The sequence below is a fragment of the Amphiprion ocellaris genome, chromosome 4, assembly GCF_022539595.1.
Source record: "Amphiprion ocellaris isolate individual 3 ecotype Okinawa chromosome 4, ASM2253959v1, whole genome shotgun sequence".
In the NCBI taxonomy this organism is placed as follows: Eukaryota; Metazoa; Chordata; class Actinopteri; family Pomacentridae; genus Amphiprion; species Amphiprion ocellaris.
The window spans coordinates 28706798-28725542 of record NC_072769.1 but is presented as its reverse complement, the minus strand read 5'-3'; the positions used below and the strand labels follow the sequence as shown (position 1 = coordinate 28725542).

At 41.0% G+C, this 18745-nt stretch overlaps 2 protein-coding genes across 2 annotated transcripts in view; one reads left to right on the top strand and one right to left on the bottom strand.

Moving 5' to 3' along the window:
* Positions 1–17017, bottom strand: part of hap1 (huntingtin associated protein 1) — a 47901-nt gene extending 30884 nt beyond the window's left edge. The window contains exons 1-2 of the mRNA XM_055009807.1: positions 16976–17017; positions 15336–15489 (exon numbers count right to left, since the gene is read on the bottom strand). Of these exons, the coding sequence (XP_054865782.1) occupies positions 15336–15489; positions 16976–17017 (196 nt within the window). The remainder of the gene's footprint in view (positions 1–15335; positions 15490–16975) is intronic.
* jupa (junction plakoglobin a) overlaps positions 7239–18745 on the top strand; it is a 32500-nt gene continuing 20993 nt past the window's right edge. Inside the window, exons 1-4 of the mRNA XM_023266829.3 lie at positions 7239–7394; positions 17226–17278; positions 17738–17902; positions 17989–18242. Coding sequence (XP_023122597.1) covers positions 17266–17278; positions 17738–17902; positions 17989–18242 — 432 coding nt within the window. The 5' untranslated portion in view covers positions 7239–7394; positions 17226–17265. The remainder of the gene's footprint in view (positions 7395–17225; positions 17279–17737; positions 17903–17988; positions 18243–18745) is intronic.

Genomic DNA, 18745 nt, shown 5'->3' with positions numbered 1-18745 from the left:
ACCTTTTTTTTAAATTTACCAGCACCATCAGCTTTTTCTTGCACATTATTTTGATTCTTCTAGCTGCACAATTTCCACTTTATTTTCCTTATCTATCTATCTATCTATCTATCTATCTATCTATCTATCTATCTATCTATCTATCTATCTATCTATCTATCTATCTATCTATCTATCATCTATCTATCTATCTATCTATCTATCTATCTATCTATCTATCTATCTATCTATCTATCTATCTATCTATCTATCTATCTATCTATCACCTATCCACACACAGTGTCTAGAATAGCACTTTTATACAGAATAATACTGCTGCATTTCTATCATTGCAGTCTTCAAGCTGTGACGACATAATACCAGTGTAAACATGATGTTGTTGACTTGAAGAGCTGTAAGAGATCGGTATTATAGTTTGCTGTTGATCTGGAAGAGCTATAAGAGAAAAAAATGTGTTAAATGCTGTTGAGCTATATGGAGACAGTGTTTCCTGATGTTTTTACACTTTAAGTGCTACAGGGAGGAAAGTAGTGTTGTGTGAATTTTGTTGGACCTGAAGGCTCCAAAGAGAAAGCAATGTTAAACGATTTTGTTGCACTGGAAGAGCTAAAAGGAGAAGAAACCGTGTTTTGAGATGTTGTTGCACTGGAATTAAGTTTCCATTTCTATAGTGAGAGTTATAAAATGGGGCACGATCTGAAAATTTTAAGTTTTCAAGCCTTTCCTGTGCTGCAGCTCTTAACTTAATACGGTACTATACATACTAACTCACTTAGTACAATATGCAGAAGACAAATAAAGAATAATAAAACACTTTCTTTTGTTTTTATAGTTCCACCTCATTTTTTTAGAAATTAGCCAGAAGGCTCTACCTTGGCTATCGTGTTCATATGGTTGTGCCCGTATTCAGTTTTTCTGTGAGCTTCAGATTAAGTATGTTTGGTACATTTCCCAATGCCATCCTTATTTCCCTGTTGGAAAACAATTTGGTTTCAGTGGCTGTTGTTTCAAATGTGCCATATCAGTAACGGTGACTTGACCTGCAGAAATATCCTGACACATAGCAGAGAGACAATTTTCACAGTGATGGACAGGCCCAGAACATTACTCACATCAGGGTGACACAAGTTCCTGTTAATTTTTTTCCCAGCAACATGCTGCAGGTCAGACAGTCACTGTTTTTGTCTGTCACTCTTACATATATGTAGGCAAAACTGCCAAGCAGAAGTATGACAACTCAATTATAGTATAATAAGCTTGTTTATGGAATTTTCAGGGGATTAAAAATTTGGAAATCTTGCTGAAGTTATGCCTTTTGATTGTTGATAAAATTCATAAGATAATTACAATTTATATTACATAAGACAAGTACACGTGAGGTACTTATTTATCTGTCAAAAGATTCCTTATTCTCCTCAAATATCTAGTTGAGACCACACTTTTCGTATTGCATTTTCTTTTTTTTAGTTGGGGACAGATTCTGGATTGATATTGCATTGTTTGGCAGTTTGTACCACTTGTTTCAGCTTATCAAAGTAGGTTGCATCTTCACAGTCTTTAATAAAAGTACCTCTTATTCTACATATAAAAAACATTTTTACACTTTTCAGTCACAATAATATGAAATATCTGAATCCTACAAAATATGTGTCAATATTTCTGGTCGGTCAAAAAAGTTCTGCAAGAAAAGTAGTAGTTACTGGATGAAACTCCAGTTCTGTGATTATGTGCATAACTGTCTAACAGGCTTCACTGCTGGCTGCCTCCATGGACCTCCTCTTGACTTCTCCCCTGCCCTGGTGCTATAGCTTGCCCTACATATCATTCTATTGCACGTAATATATCTGAGAGGGTAACATGCAAATCGACTCTGCAATAGCAACTGGTCACATGAAAAGTATTTAAAGCCAGAGAAATGGCATCACAGTGTGTGAGTATTTTTGGTTGCCCTATCTGACACTGATTGAGCTGCTCAGAGTGTGTGACAGGTGACAAACTTTCAGCAATAAATTACTTACAGGTTACAAGCAAATGCACACAAGAATGGCTGCTGTGCTAGTTAAAAACTATATCAGCTGTTTTTTTTTTAACAATTAATTACAGATGTTTTGATGATTTCTTCACATATTTGAAGAAACAGTAGCGAGCCTGACATTTGTCCGATTGTTTAGTGTGCCATTAAAAGAACATCTGCAGTAGATGCTAATTTGAGCTGCCTCTCTTACTTTATCTGGATGTTCCCAAACTAGTCAGGACTCCCACATGTGACCGGAGCAAATGCTGAGCTATTTTAACCCTGCAGACCAACACTCAGTAGATCTGACCGTAGAACAGATGCCTCAGGCCCCGCAGAGCTGTTTACTGATTATGTGAGTCTCTGTCGACCTCTAGTGGTAAAACCTAGAATAAACACAAAGTTTTTTTGTCCCATTCAAATGTCTCTTGCTCAGAGGAAAACTTTTCACTCATTACTTTATAAAATGTGAGCCAAGGCTCAATTTTTGAATACCTAACATTTGCATTTTCCCTGGCAGATTTGTTACATGTAGTCACTAATGCTTTATGTACCACTAGATTACATGACTGTAGCTAACAAAACAATGCTGCTTGTTCTGCTTAAAAGTTCCAGAGCAACTAAGTAAGTGCACCTTGAGTGGGGATTGTTTGGTCAGCTCAATTTTTAAGCTAACAAAGACCACAGATTGTAAAAACACTCAGAAAAAGGGAAAGTATCTATTTCCATGACAGAGCAAACACCATAATAGTAATGTGATACGGTCAAAGCACCAAGACAACTGAACAAAGCTTTTGTCCCGCAGGCCATGATTGTGATGAACATTTATATCAATCAGGAATAATTTATTCTGAATCCCAATCCTATAATCATTGTATATACTGTTTCCGTATCTGTTTATATATCAGCATGGAAATTATGCTAATTGTTCACCTACCTCATGTGTATACGGTCCCAATAACTCAAAAATTATTGTTAATAACTGTTTTGCACTAAACTTTGGTTCACTTGAATTCACTTTTTTTGAACAAATAAGTGCTTTAATATGGTAGTTAGAGAATCATATATAAAATATAAATGCATTTATGTTTTCTATTGGATGACCATGTTGGGAGCAAAGAAATGCCAGTCAAATTCTTGTGTTTACCTAAACGGTTACTGCTGATTCTGATTCTGTTAAAAGTGAAAAAAGGAAAATGTGCTGTTTCAAATATCATAAATTAACCAGTAAGTGCAGCCTCTTTGCATGTTTTGGGAATTAAGTTGTTCATTTTTTTTCTTGCTCCACTTATATATGTTCCCACCACTAAGTTTTAATACTCAGATTACCAGAGTATCTCTCTCCTCTTACAGGTGTTCGGCTGCAGCCCTACTGTCCTTTGTTCCACAACATTCCTGAGTGGACAGCCAACGCTACCATGTGAGTGTGTCTTCCATTTGTCAGTGATGATTAATAATTTACTGTAGTCTCCATCAGCCCAGTGAGCTAGTGCTCTGCTCCAGGCCACTTCCTCTCCCAAGGACAATGGAGCCATTTCCTGTGGGGTGTAAAGCTGAGGACCAGAGTGAAACAGGCCGGTATTGTAAAGCAGAGACATCATATCAGCATGTGCCGGCCTTGGAATGAAGCAGAGATACGGATGTGCAGGGAGAGTCATGGTATGTTTGCTGGGAGGCCGGACATCAATGGAGACATCTTTTTGACCTCAGCCTTCAAGATGTAAAGAAAATTTATTGGAGAATGTATCTGACATTGTGCAGGGTATTGCATAGCTGCGATTTATAGAGATATGACAGACACATGAGCTCAGACATGATGCCATTTTAATGCTTCTATATATATATATATATAAGTTGCTGCTTTATAAAGGAAACTGGCATCAAAAGCTAATTATTGCATCAGTGCTAAATCCAAAAAAGAGAGGTGTTTTGGCAGCAGGAGCTCCTGTCCCACATGAATCCCACTCTTTTAATTCCTGGCTAATTTTCAACATACAGAGGCTGCTGTGTTCAAAACAATGGCACCATTCATGTCACTTCAGCCCCCGTGTCCACTATCCAGGGATATCTGAGAAAGTCAAAGACATGCAAAATACAAGGATAAGTCATACATTTGACAGTGGATCAGATGGCCACATTTGGCAACATGAAGGCACTGTTCCATTCAATGAACAGTCTAATAATCATCAAGCCCCTCGAGCAACACATGGAAACCCAGGAGTGTCAGTTAGGCCTGGGGCTATTTTTAAGGAGAGGGTCTACACGTTCACTCGGGCCGATATGATGGCCTATATAACCAGCAGTGGCCCAGCATGCCTTGTCCCCCTCCGCTGCTGTCTCTTTCATTCTCAGAGGCACAGATGATAACTGTCACAATGGCCGCATAGGAGACAGCCGTGACAGTTCACCCCGAGGCAGGACAGAGAATACAGCCTGACCTATCCTGAGTCCATCATCCACTCCGACTGTGTCATACAGGCAGCTCTGGAGCAGCTTCTGTGCACACTTTGTTGTTACTTTGTGCAATCTCCAGCATATTTAAATTCTCATGAAGTTTCTACTTTTCATTTTTCTCTCCAGGGTGGAGCAAAGTTTGTTTTTCCAGCATGTGCCTTCTAGCAAGAGAATGGCCATGGAGAAGACATAATAAAAAAATGTAAAAATCAATTCAGGCTTGATTATGGGACCTCTCTGAACTCTCCACTGGGTTTTGTATTCAATAGAAATCTCATTCTGCGTGTGTTGGCTGCCTGACATCTATGTTAAAGGAGCCACAACATGCGAGCTTCATGGATCTGCCTTGTTGTAGCGAATCCCCCAGATGCTCGAGGGGACTGGGATCTGGGTAATTTGGAGCCCAAGTTGCACCTTAGGCATTGTTTTGAATATGTCAAGGTAACATCCACTTTAATGCCAGGACCCAAAATGTCCCAGCAGAATACTGCATTGTAGCAACATAATCGGTGTTATTTACGTAATTCAAGCGTAGTTTTATTGTTGTGTCTGATCAGTCTATATATAGATATACTGTAGGTATATTAATACGGGAGCATCACAGCATACACATGGGTATTTTCACTGAAAACTTTAAAATTTGCAAATAAAGCAAGTTAGGTGGACATATGTGGTTACTGTAACCACAATGATAAACTGCTATGACATCAACAGGTTATGAATCTTCATCTTGTAAGTCATTTCCTAAAAAAAATGCCTGAAAATCATTAATTACAGTAATGTAAATGTGAATATTTCAGAGTGTGTTTGTACTTGTTCAAGATGGTCATGTTTTCAAATCTCTACAGGGTCTGACTCGGGTCTACATCTCAAACCTTTACCCTTCATTCTGCACCTCGACCCCACAGATCGAGGGTGGGACCATGTTTTTACTGTTTCAACTCCAACGCTCTGCAACAAGGTCCCTGTTACTGTCAGAAAAGCACAGCTAGGGCCTCAGTTCAAAAAGCCTTTAAAAACCCACCTGTAGAGGCAGACATTTGTTTAATATTGTATGTATTTTCTAATGTTTTGTTGTCTTTTTTTGCTGTTTTATTGTTGCTTTTTAATGTTCTGTATGTTTTCATATTTTGTAAAGCACCTTGTATCTCCAGTTTTAAAAGGTGCTGCTGAAATAAAGTTTATCTATATTATATTATTATTTCTTTTATATTATTATATTTTAGCATTTTATATTAGCTTTATTGTAGGACTTTTGCAAGTTGTTATCCTATTTTGTGTTGTTTGGGGGTTTTGTCTATTTATTTTGCTGTACAAATAACTTCTAAAGTTTTTTGGCCTGTCTTTGTTCATATCTTTACTGTTACTTGCCTTATTAAACTCTAAAAAGTAACTGAGGGGATCTGTTACCAAGTTAATTAAATGTGGGGTTATAAGTTGGGAAAATTCACTTCTATTGATTTAGAGGGACCTTTTAAGTAGCAAACATGCGTTGACATAATAATGTTTATCTCCACCAACTTAATACTGTGTGTGTGAGACTTAAACTATACTTTCTTTGTTAATTGATAATTAAGTTGCGATAAATCAAGTAAATTGGCTTCATGAATTTTTTTCAAGAACTTGAAAACATAAAAATTTGTGTTCATGGTATAAATTCCTAAGTAATTGATCATTTGATGTACAACTGATTATAAAAGAAACTCTCATTCCCCCAACTTACTATAATCCATTGGCTGAACACAATTGAAGTTGTCATGACTGGAAAAAAACTATAGCAAACAGTTTTATTCATTTATTATTACTATCATTATTATTACTATGTGTTATTTTGATGGAGCCTAACCTTTTTTTATATTCAGCAATTTGGTCAACTCATGTTGCTTCAAAACATGCTAAATAAATAAAGTTGATTTCATTTTAATTGATTTGGATTTAAAACATACTCAATCAGCCAAATGGTGTTATGGAAACTGTGATTTTTGCAACATTTTCAGTCATGTTATACACTGAACAACTGATGACTTTTATTTTTTTAAGGACGGTAATTACGGGCTGATCGTTCCGGTTTCACAAACAAGTTCTGCTGTAAAGAAAGCCTGAACATGCCTGGAAACATTATGATTAATTCCGTTTATGTTTAAAAGTCTTTTTCTGCCTTCTTTCCCTTCTCCTCCTACTCACATTTAAGGCTCAAAGGAATTAGTGAAAGCATTATTGCTCCTGACACACATGACGCAGACTCACGCATAAAGACATGATCTGTTTCTCGGTAAAATTGCGTGAGGAGCCCCGCTGAGGGCGGATCTCCTCTCGACTGAGGTGACTCACTGTGTCGTCTGGTTTCGTGCTGAAATCAAGGTGTGGTCGGCGTCATACAGGTGCACGGAGAGGCTTTTGGCACACAGAGTCATGGAGGAATGAGAAATCAAATGACTGAAAGTGGAAACAATACGAGCGTATGAGGGGGTAGAAAATAAAAGTACTTAAAACCTGCTGTATTGTGTGCAGTAAAACGCCTGAAAATCCTTTTTTTTAATCCACTCAAACGACCGATTTATGACATTTCCACTTGGCAAAATGAAGGAGGATCCTGTAAAATGCATAACAGCGTCAGGATATGTGATAAAGGAATAAGTAAACTTTATTGTGCCGTTAATCTCCCTCCGTTTCCAACAATAAAGCCTGGCCTCTGTCAGTGTGGATAGAGCAGGGTGGGGTCGGGGTGACGGAGGCGGAGTCTGCGCAGAGGTGACGCTCCTTTTACTCATTTTTTTGTTCAGAGGACTGTCGGTCAGCAGCAGCAGAAGGGGGAGAGAGTGGAGTGGAGTGAGGAGAAACACACTGAAGTGTCCTGTACCGGAGAATAGTAGTAAAAACCACACTGATCTGGAATAATCTAAAAAAAATCCGTGCGTTTCGACAGGTAAGATTCACCGGTTGTACCTTTTCCGACAGTTTTTACTGTTCTTAAACTGATCTTAATGTTTTCCTGTTGTTGTTTTTTTTTTTCATTCTTTACGCGTAAAGCAATCTGCATCCTGCTTTCTACAAAAACGCGTATTTATTTATTTTTTGTTTTGTTTTGTTTTTGGTTAATGCGTGTGTGTTTTCACGTTTTGTCTACCTGTGCGCAAATTCAGCTTTGTGTTTGAATTCATTTCCGCATGCCCGAAGCTGGCTGTTGTTGTCTGCTGATACGGAGCTCACAGCGAGCTGTCGAGACTCCAAAAGTTTGCCCTGTCGTGTAAAAATAAGTTTTGTCACTGTCCGAAGTGTCAGAGAGCTCATTCTGTCAGATCATAATGACGTTTAGTGCCAGTATCGATCATTTAACTTGACGTCACTTGTCAATAGAGTGTCATTGGAAGATTGTGCGCCTCATTTGTATGCGTGAAAGGGAGGCAGGTGAAGAGAAACAGGGTTGCGAATGTTGGGAATATCGTCGTTTTGTAACAATGGAAGAAAGATCCTGCTCTGACAGACAAGAACGATCAAAAAATGGGTTTCGCAATTTATATCTGAATGATTAAAGATAACCTTAATTTCAAGTACAGCATAGAACACTGCCCATGAAACAACAAAGAATGTATTTTTCTGACCATTACCAGCTCATTAGTAGAAAATTCTGAACTTATCAATTGATTGTATAAGTCAAGTATTACTGGCATATTTTCACTAGAGCCAGACCAATATATTGGTTATCCATTACTTTTTTCCAGTGTTTGCCTATTTCATATCAGTATTGGTACATATGTTGAAGTATGTGCCGATTAAACTTATTTTTAAATGAATATGTTGGAGTAAAAACTGTTTGAGGTAATTTTAAAATGTCATGTAGTTTGTCCAGCAGACCGGCTCTGACTCCATGGTGTACATCAGCAGTGTCTGCAGTACATGTAGCAGAGCCTGTGGTGGTATGGAGTCAGAGAGCTGTTAAGATACTAACTGAAAGACATTACTGGAAGATTAATAAACAATAACTCCATCATTTTCACTTTTGAATATATAGCCAGCATATACACACTTAAATTTATTTAAAAAACGATACAGGGTGGCTATATTGATACTGAAATTTGTTACTTCGTAAAATTTGGTCTCAGCATCAGACCCAAAAATTCAGTATCAGTTGTTTGAGTATGGTATTTATTTATTTATTTATTTATTTATTTATTTATTTATTTTTACCATACTCTTAAATGTTTTTCTTAGTCCTCAATATGTTGAATGTCTTTGTATTTAGGAATGTTGGTTGAGCAAAAAATTCAATTTTAAGACCGCATCGGTTATTGGACACTATGCACTCAGTTGTCTGACATCTCACAAGCCAATAACCAATCCATAAAATAAACATCACAGCAATTGACCGCAATAATAGTCATTAGTTGTATTCCCAAGTTTCACTCCATGAACTCAAGCAATAGTAAATATTACAATGAGCTATCTGTGCATGAAGGGGTTAAGGTCGGTGTTCCTGCATGTCAGAAATGTATGACAGTGGTGATATGTAGGTGTTACTATGACTCCCATCCACACCCACTGCTGAAATGTCAGCAGTGATGTTTCCAGGTGTTGCCAAATTTTCTGTGATGTCACTACCATGGCAGATGTTTGAACGCTGCTTAGGAACCATAGGATCACAAAATTCTTTCATTCGATTTCACCAATAAATCCACTGAAATCAGCATCCAGTTGAAATTACTTTTATCTTGTCTGCCTTCCTGTGTGTCCTCCATGAGCAACTTTAATGCCTTTTAAAGTCGATGGTTGAGTTTTGAAGGTAAACTGAGCTTTTCTCTCTTGGACCGGTAAACACTAAATCACGCTATCTATTGTTCTTGGGTTTGAATTATCAGCATGCAGCACAAAACGCCAAGAACAGCACCAAACAAGTCTATGGGATCCTGCTTGTTTGCAGACCAAAGCATCCAGCTGAGGTTGTTGAAAGTCTGTCAGGTCAGATCGGACAAGGTGCCGCTACTTTGTGCCAGTTCGGCCTTTGCAGAGGCAGACAGCGCCGTGGTTGGAAAGCTGTTCCCGTCTGCCCTCAGGGAAGAGGGTGGGTGGGACGGCGTCGGTGATGGTGGGGATGACTTACTGTAGATTTTACGGCTACAGCTGTGGTGGCACGGCGATAATCTCCCCCCTCCTGCTTAATTCCCTGATACTGTCCTACATTAGCAGAGCAAGAGGCCAGGAGACCCTTCAGTGTATAAATAGGTCCACACTTCTCACAGGGGGATTACCGTCTAACCTCTTGGTTTTAATTTTTTTTTCGTGCGGATTCACTGTCTCGGCTCACCTCTGTCTCTGTGCAGTGGTGCCTGACTGAGTAGTTTCCAGTGGGGGGGTTTGGTTTCAGCCGCACGTCGACTGACCTGCACTGTGTTTGCATTATCACCCTGCCTTTGTGTTTCACTGTTCCCATGGAGAAGGAGACGCAGGGAGATAAAGTTTCCCCATCAGCCACGACAGGGGTCTTTGTGGGTTGAAGGGAAGTGGTGTGACAGCATCAAGACCTCCATGGGGTTAACCTCCTGAGGCTTAAGAGGAAATCTTCTTCGGACAATGCTGTGGTCAAGTGTAAAGCAGATTTATTCAACCCTGCAACCTCCACACACCCAGGGCTTCATTCGCCTTTGTTATTATTGTCTTTAACCAGCAAGAAAAATGAAGTTTTTAGCTTTAAACAAGGAAATTAAGTCAAGGAAGAGCAATTGGTGAAGGGGCTAATTCAGTTTAACTGGAAAGAATTTCTTCTTTACAGGAAAGAGTTTCTTTTTTTAGGATTAAATAACTGGCAGCGTCGACTGAAACAGATTTCTGCTGTCACCAACAAAACCTAAAATCAGAAGCTTCTTGCACAGCACAGTGGTATAATGCTGAGCAAGTAAACTGGCACTGCCCAGCTGAAGTCTACTCATGACAGTCCCCAAAGTTAATTATTTACCTCCAGCAGTTCTCTCGCTCGGATCAGACAAGGGCAAGAAAATGGCCCTTGCTTAAAATGTCAAAGGCCTAATGGCTGTTTCTCCCCATCACTCGCGCTTTAAAAGCCAGGCGGGTCATTTCAAGTCAGCTCTTCAAATCAAAGCTGTCCAAAACACCCACACATCAGTCCAACAGCATGCTGGAAATAGCTGAATCCCACTGTTTTCTTCATGAATACATTGACATTGATAATTTTTTCATTACTGACAACCAGGCAATGAGGGACTGAACCAGATTCCAGCGCTGACTCAAAAGACAAAGTTTTCACAGTTGGATGATTTGGCTGAGTCGTGCCTCTCAGCACAGCGACTCCGATGAGTCCATGCGGTGTCTTGTGTTTTTTTTCTTCACCTCCTCCCTGTCCTTTAATTACACTTCTATGAGGAAAAGTGAGGACAGCAAGGGTGTGGTAGAAACGGAGCTCAAATCCACAGAGAAGCTCAACTTGTGAGATAAGCGACATAAGTAACATCTAGTTTTTGCATTTGCTGAGGTAAAATCTCATGCTGCTGCTTTTTTTGTTGAAGTTGTTTTCTTTTGTCCAATGCTTTTCAAGGATTTCTCTCCTGGGTTGTGAGAGTTGTGCAACCCTGGCGCCTGTGAATGCTGGATGAACTGAAGAAAACCCCAGTGTTGTAGACAATCAAGGCTGTTCCTGCTTCTTTCATTTCTTCTTTATCTTTGAGAGTTGACATTTTAGAGGTTTTTGTGTCTTACAGTGCAACAAATAAGATGACATAGTTGTCAGAATAAGCCAGTTTTGGTGCGTTTGCATAAAGATGAACAAACTGTGAACTTGAACTTGTCAGAGGAACTTGCTGCATTCTTTAGGGTCCCCTCAGACTTTTGCCCTGCTCTCCCTCTCGCTCCCTCGTGCCTCTAATCTCCATGAAAAATTAATCGTCTGTCACATCGCCTCAGTGCTCAGGCGCACACTGATGCGTGGCGGTGGCAGCTCGAGGAGAAACCTCCCCATCAGGCCTTTAAACCGGGTTTTTGGATGCAGCTTTATCCGCTAAACTTGGCCGGCGAACACACTGAGCCATCTTGATGCGCTTCAGCCTTTTTCGGTTGCATTCAGTCGGAGGGACACTTGAGACCAGTTTCCTTTTCACTGTGACAGCAGTCAATGGGACAATGCTGCTACTCTTTTCCTCTCTACCCCAAACAAAGTAACACAGATGCTCTCTGTGCTATCAGAGACTTAGTTCATCCTCTTCCTTCCTGACATCGGCCAAACAACATGGAAGGGGGGCATATCCTACTTCTTACAAAATCACTGCACTAAAAGCACTTTCTTACTCCAAAACCTGAGAAGCTGCCCATTAAATGTTTAAATGTTTTAATCTTTATGATGCATTGTTTTCATGATAAGAAGGAATGTGATTTGTAATGGACTCCTTTGTGAACTTTGTTTCTCTTCAGGCCTTGCAAATGAGCATTTATTACCACCCGGGGTACACCCCCTTTTTTCTTTTTTTCCACTCATTCCCTCCTCCTTTATCAGTTTTGTGTAATCTGACTCTGGTCTACACTCAGGCACCTCCTCCGAGACTGCTCACATTTCCTTTGATTCACAGCAAGATCCCACAGGGAGCAAACAGCCACACACCAGTTTACAGCCACCGTACTGCATCCATTGGCCTAATTTAACTCATTAAAGGAGCTGCAGTGAATTTCTAGCGGCAGATCAGACGACATTAGCTATTCTGCTGCTTATTTTATTCATTGGCAGCATTGTTGGGAATGCTTCCAGATCAGGCAAGGAGGAGCAGCACTGACAAATTCAGCTTGTGTGTTGCACAAGTGCGCGTCAGTAACATGTAATTGGCTGTTTGGTTCTCTGTGGGCTCTTGGTATGGTGACGTTGCAGTGGTCTGGATTTTATCAACTGCCTGCTTCAGACAACTGACAGATGCTCTCTCCCAAGAAGTTTCTGCTCTTGCAAAACGTGGCCGTGACGTGAAACCTTCCAGTAGTTTGTCACCATGATTTTACATCAGCTGTATGTGAGAGTAGAACTTCTCCTAACAAACTTCCCCTCTCTGACCAGAAGGCCTGGCAGTGTTGGTGAGTCAGATAATGTTGACCATCGCTTCCTGTCACCCACCGCAATAAATCCATTAGCTGTGCACCGCTTCACATCCTCCCTTATTGATTTATAGCAAATAGCTATCCAGTTTAGCTCTGCTGCCACCATTACAGTACCATAACAGCTATTGTTGTACAAGGAGGGGGTGAGAGACATGTGGTTTGGAGACCAGGAGAGGATGTGTTAAGCTGCATCCCCCTTTGGGACGGCTGAACCCCAAATATGTGCAGAAAGGATGCAGAGATGTTGAGACTCAGCTGGCTGAAGCTGCCATTTACTGTGTCAGGAGGATTTGGGCCTTGTGCGTGCAGAGAGAGTGTGTGTTAAAGTCATCTGGGCAACAGTTCATAGCAAGGGGAGTGTGGGTTGCATGTCAGGGGACATACATGAAGCAGGGTGTGTGTGCATGTGTGTGGTGGGGGGGCGCAAGCTGGCCTATATGTCAAATAGTTTATCTGTCCAGATGGTGCAGGAGGCTTTACAGATGTGTGCTTCTGACATAATCTGCTTTATTTGCTTGTCAGCCTAAACATAACATTAGCAAGCCTGTTAGAAACATATATACACCAGAGGAGGTTACGTTTCGACAGTGAGGCCGTGACGCTCTCATGAGCAGGAAAACGTGTGATTAAAAGTTGCATGTTTGCTTTTTTTTGCCGCGAGCCATATGAGGGGATTGGTATCACTGTCATGTCGCAATGATAAATACCAAGCTGCTGCCAGATACAGTTGGCTTATTTGCGTGCAGGACTATTAACATATAATTTATACGTTTCAGAGATGCCAGAAGGTCAGATTTTTGTATTTCGACAGACTCAGGCTTGCTGTCTCCTTTCCTGCCTAGTCTTTATGCTAAGCTAAGCTAACTGGCAGCTGCGTCAACCTTCATATTTAATATACTTAACTGACACAGAGCTGCGTCAGTTTTCTAATGTAACTCTATGCGAGAAGACAAACATATTTCCCAAAAATGTCCAACTACTCTTTTGAACTTGACTCTAATAGCTTAATATTCTCAAGCAGGTGTATAAAAGCCTAACAGAGCGAACAGCAGATGCCCAGAGAAAATGTTATTTACACCCCGGCCTGCCAAACAGGCATGTGGCTAAATAACAAATCACTACGAATGCTGTTAAGTATGTTAGGAGCTACTTGAATATGGCTGGAATATGACCAGAGTTCATCTCCAGCCCCCCTGGGCCTCTTCCCTGACCTGATTCATTCCTGCTGTGATACAAAGAAGAGCTTAGGCAAGCCAAGTCCAAATCTGGCCTGCTGGAATGTTTTTCTTTACTACACTCAGTTTGCAGCTGCGAAACATATTAATTATAGCGCGGATACTGAAGAGAATTAAACGGTAGATTCCTCTCGAGCTATTAGGTGCTTTCATTCTCACCAGTCATACACTCGCTGCCACCACACCCTTATTGAGAACCTGTCACTGCTGGGGAGACACTCCCTGTCCGACACGCCTGTGGGGGAGACTAGATTGTGAATATGTTCTCATTATTGAGAACAGAGTTACTCATCCTTTGTCACCATATCCTCATCTGGTCCTTTCAGCAAGTCGCTATTTATGAGTCAAGTTTAGAAAGCTTTTATTTGCAAATAGTGGAAATACATTCCCTTTCTTTCAGCTTCAAGATTTACACTTGGACTCAGGACAGCACTGAATATACAATGTGAGTGTGGAATGTCGCACCAGCGTTTCAACGCCTGGCGCTCAACACTATCCATCTCTGCTTTTCTGTTGCAACTCGCTCACTGGCAGGGTTCACTGACACGCATTCCTGCTTTTACTGTGCAAGTTTTTTTTTTTCTTTGGTAAAGCCTCCTCAAGTCATCCACAGAGGCTGTTGCTTAACAAGATAGTGGGAGGTGACGGGTGTGAAATGTGTGTTTTTCCTGAAGTATGGCTTCCATGTTACTCTGAGGCTGTGTGGGCAGACTGTTGGTAAATGACGGTGATGACGGAGCAAGGTGCAGTGAGAGTGGCTGGGTGCATCACTCATTAACTGGAAAGGCGCAAAGTCCAGTCAGAATTACACAAAACAACCAATGGCTTTTTGTTGGCACTGAACAGTGCAAGAGATTAGCAGATAAGCCTTGATTGTCACATGTAATATACCAAAAGAAAAGTTTTCTTGTCTAAGTTGTCACTCAGCTTTTCTTTTCTTGGATCACAGTTATGGGCTTTCTGAGAGAGAGAGAGAGAGAGAAAAGAAAGAAATAATTTCCCAAGCCCAAGAGGGAACAACAGTTATCAACAAACAAGTGCCCATAGCTTCAGACATGAGATGGGTCAGCAGATAAACCCCCCACAGTACGGTGCAGACTTTCAGTTACCTAGGCGATAGGCCGGGCGTGTCACAGCATTGCAACAGTTGGCTGAACCCGCTGCCTCGCCCAGGAAAACAAAGACTACACAAACACTGTCCCTGATTTGCAGAGAACAGGAAGGTTCTGTGTGGACATGGCATACATACATGCTTTCTGCTTCAAACAAAAAGTCATTTGGGCTCTGTTTATATCAGTTGTGTATGTGCCTTTATCAGTGGAGCAATAAAATCTTGTGAAAAGGTCGTGTTATTCTCATTGCCATTTTGATCAATAAACCGATAGTGAGTCAGTATCCGCTTATCATCTCGAGACGAACGCTTATGGTTGTGTCTGTAGAGAAGCCACACCTTTAGTAAGAAAGCTGAGAATGCACAGTGACTTGTAAGCATAGTTGTGTGAGTCAGTGCGTTATCTGTAAGGTAGCATGTAGCTGCAAGCACAGACAGTCCTGTGAGGCCTCGTCCTGCAGGATCTCATGCCGGACTCGCTCCCGATGAAACTCGCTGAGCTGCTGCTCCCTGCGACGGTGAAAGGGGATGAAAGCTACATGTTGGTACCTTACAAGAATATCTGGTTCAGGTGAAAGGGCTTTATACATCTGCATAACAACAAGAGAAAAACGAGGAACATGCAGCATACAAATTGTTTTGGAAAACAAAGCCCCTTGCACGAGCTACAGTAAAGCTCTCACACACCAGCGCAAACACAGTATGTGAATTTAGAGGGGAGAAAAACTGGGATGGGTCGACTGAGGGACTCAAACACATCTTTATGCAAAGCCAGAGGGTAAAAAAGATGAGGGAGTGGCACCTTGACTAGTACATCATGTACAGCCTCGTTGTTAAGGCAGAGAGACAAAGCAGTGCAGCTTTGTGCAAATTGTAATTCTACAACCCATCGATCAACTTTGATTACAGTATTTGCCACATTGTAAAGTTGTGTGAGGATGATTGTTCCATGGATTTTAATGTAAGCACAGGTAAAGGTGGTAATTTAAGGGTTTCAGCGGCTCAGCGTTGTGTCTTTTGGCCCTGACTTGTTTTACTAGCAGTAAAGATGGAAGATACTCGTAGTAGTTGCTTATTAAATGGAATCACATTGTAAGCAGCTGTCATACAAAAGCATTTCTTCCCCTCTTGTGTGGAAACTGTTTGTTGACTACGCCATGTGGAGAGACCCTCCCTCAACCCTCAACACACACCCCTCATGCCTCCAGTGCATCTGCAAAACTCAAACACAATGTCCTCAGCAGTGAAACATCTGAAAACACTTGCGACCAGCACAGTGAATGCATTGTACTGTTGGTCATAATGTCACACGCAGTGGCAGGCAGCTATTATAGATGCAGATTTTTGTGTGATGAAGAGAAGCAGTGAATCGCATGCAGGCTGCAGAAACCCAGAGATAGAAAACATCCATCGCATGTCCTCACAGTCAGGGTCTAACTCTGGATCTGTGAGGCCTCTTCTGAGCATAATCTGTTTTTCATGTCTGGTCCTTGTTTCGGGATGAAAACACAAGTATTACATTTAATTTGACACATAGTCTTGTTCTGGCAGCAGATTTTGTTCAGTGTTTGGTACAATCTTTCAGAAAAGTATACAACCCACGTTCTTACACAAAGGTACATGCATTTAATGGTGACGCGATTTCACTGTAGCAAGAAGAAGGATTTCTTTTTTATCAAGACAACAAGATGATGTGGGAGGAGTGGAACAAACTTGCACCAACAAGTAGCAACCAGCACAGTTGTGCAGTTGAAAAAGTTTACAGAATTACAAAAACATATATTTATAGAGTCTCACAAAGCTCCGAAGTGTTGCAGGAGGTAACTAATTGCATCCAAAACGACTAATAAAAGTTAAAATCAAGTTGCTTCATATGTAAGTTTAGGCTTGTGTGTGACAAGGAGTGTCTTCTGTGCACAAACACACTCAACCACTGGAATCCAAACCTGACAGGCAGGTTCTTCACTGCATTATGTCAGCAACAAGCAGCTCCCACGGCTGCATGGGTGGAGGCCTGAGGTGAAAGGTCACTCAGGCTGCTTGGAATTTCTGACTTACAGCTGTCTCTCCACTCACTTGCATTCGCACATTGCTGCTTCTGCCGCTCTGCGTCGTCATTTTCAGGTCAGGGTGCACGGCTGAGGGGTGGGAGTCCAACTTGTGAGCCGGTATACTCAGGTGGCTTTTAAAAAAAACTCGTAGGTAGCAGAGAGCCGGTCCAGAATATTCAGTAATTCATGAAAAGGTGGGGTTTTGTTGTGAAATGCATCATCATTGTTTGCAGCTAAGGAAGTATGTCCTGACTTTGGCTTTCTCTGTGTTTTAGGTTTGCTCCATCGTTGTTGCTTTAATAACAGGAAACAAGGATGGCGATGCAAAGTAAGTTTTGTTTTTGATCATTTTTATGTATTTCACTTTTAAATTGCAAATTGTAGATTCTGTTTCAGTACTGCAGTAGCTGTCCACTGATTGCGTTTGTGCATTTTCTAGATTTCACTTCTGTCTGTATCACATCCTGCTAAAATGATGTTTAACATTTAGATTGCGACCTTTCTAACTTCCAACTATTGTTGTCACACATTTGTACTGATGTCACTTCCCTTAGTACAAATGATAACTAAAGGTTCCCTTTATAAAAGAGTTCCTGTATTTGGTGTCGAAGTAAAACACTCAATGGTGAGAAAAATGGGGTGGTAAAACTAATAAAAAATTGTAAATATTTGAATAAAGAATAATTGCAAAGGGATAACTACCTAAATTTCCTCAACCCTTTTCATATAATGTTTAATAAATCTGTTGCTTTAGCATGCTTAAAACACCCCTCTGTATGTCTGGCAGTGGGTGATGTGGACAGTGGTATGGTGAAGGTGGCAGAGTGGCAGCAGACGATGTACACCCACGACTCGGGCATCCAGTCCGGAGCCACCACAATCAGAGACGACGATGGCGACTACACCACCTCCAAACACTACACCATAACCACCACCACGAGTACAGAGCCTGGTAAGACGAAGCAAGAAGCAACATGCTGTAACTTTGCTGTAATTAAATGTATGCTGTTTTGTCATCATCGTGTTACTTCTTAACAGACCTGGAGTCTCAGTATGCGATGACCAGAGCCCAGAGGGTTCGGGCTGCGATGTTCCCAGAGACGCTGGAGGCAGGAACCACCTTCCTGTCGACTCAGACGGACCCGTCCCAGATGACTAACGTCCAGCGGCTGGCCGAGCCCTCGCAGATGCTCAAGACGGCCATCATCCATCTGATCAACTACCAGGATGATGCTGAGCTGGCTACACGTGCCGTTCCTGAGCTCACCAAACTGCTCAATGATGAAGACCAGGTGAGGAACACAAAGACACGCACAAACACAAGCCACGTTTCTGAAATACTGTACTGGAAAAGGTTATGGGTGAAATTTAAAAAAAAAAAAAAAGAGTTTTTTGTTTTTCATTTAAGGTGGTTTCTGTGCTTCATGTGAGATGGAAACACCTTTTCCGCTGTTCACTTTTTTAAAAGTGTAACTCACATGACTGATCAGGTATTTCAGACTCTGGACAACATGAAAAATGGCCAGTACCAGCTGACATGAAAGAATAATTACAACTTGAACAACATTTCTGAAGCCTCTCCCTCCCATACTACAAAAAAGTGGTTCTTTATATAGTGTAGATATTTTACTATGCACATTTTTAATGCATTTATATGTTTGTCTCCTATCTGCAATGTGTAAACACAGACTGCAGTTTAGCCATGTTCATCCAACGAGCTCCTGACTGTTGGTTGAAGTTGAGTCAGTCATGATGTCAAGGTTACACCACCTCACAGTTTTTTATTTTTTACAGA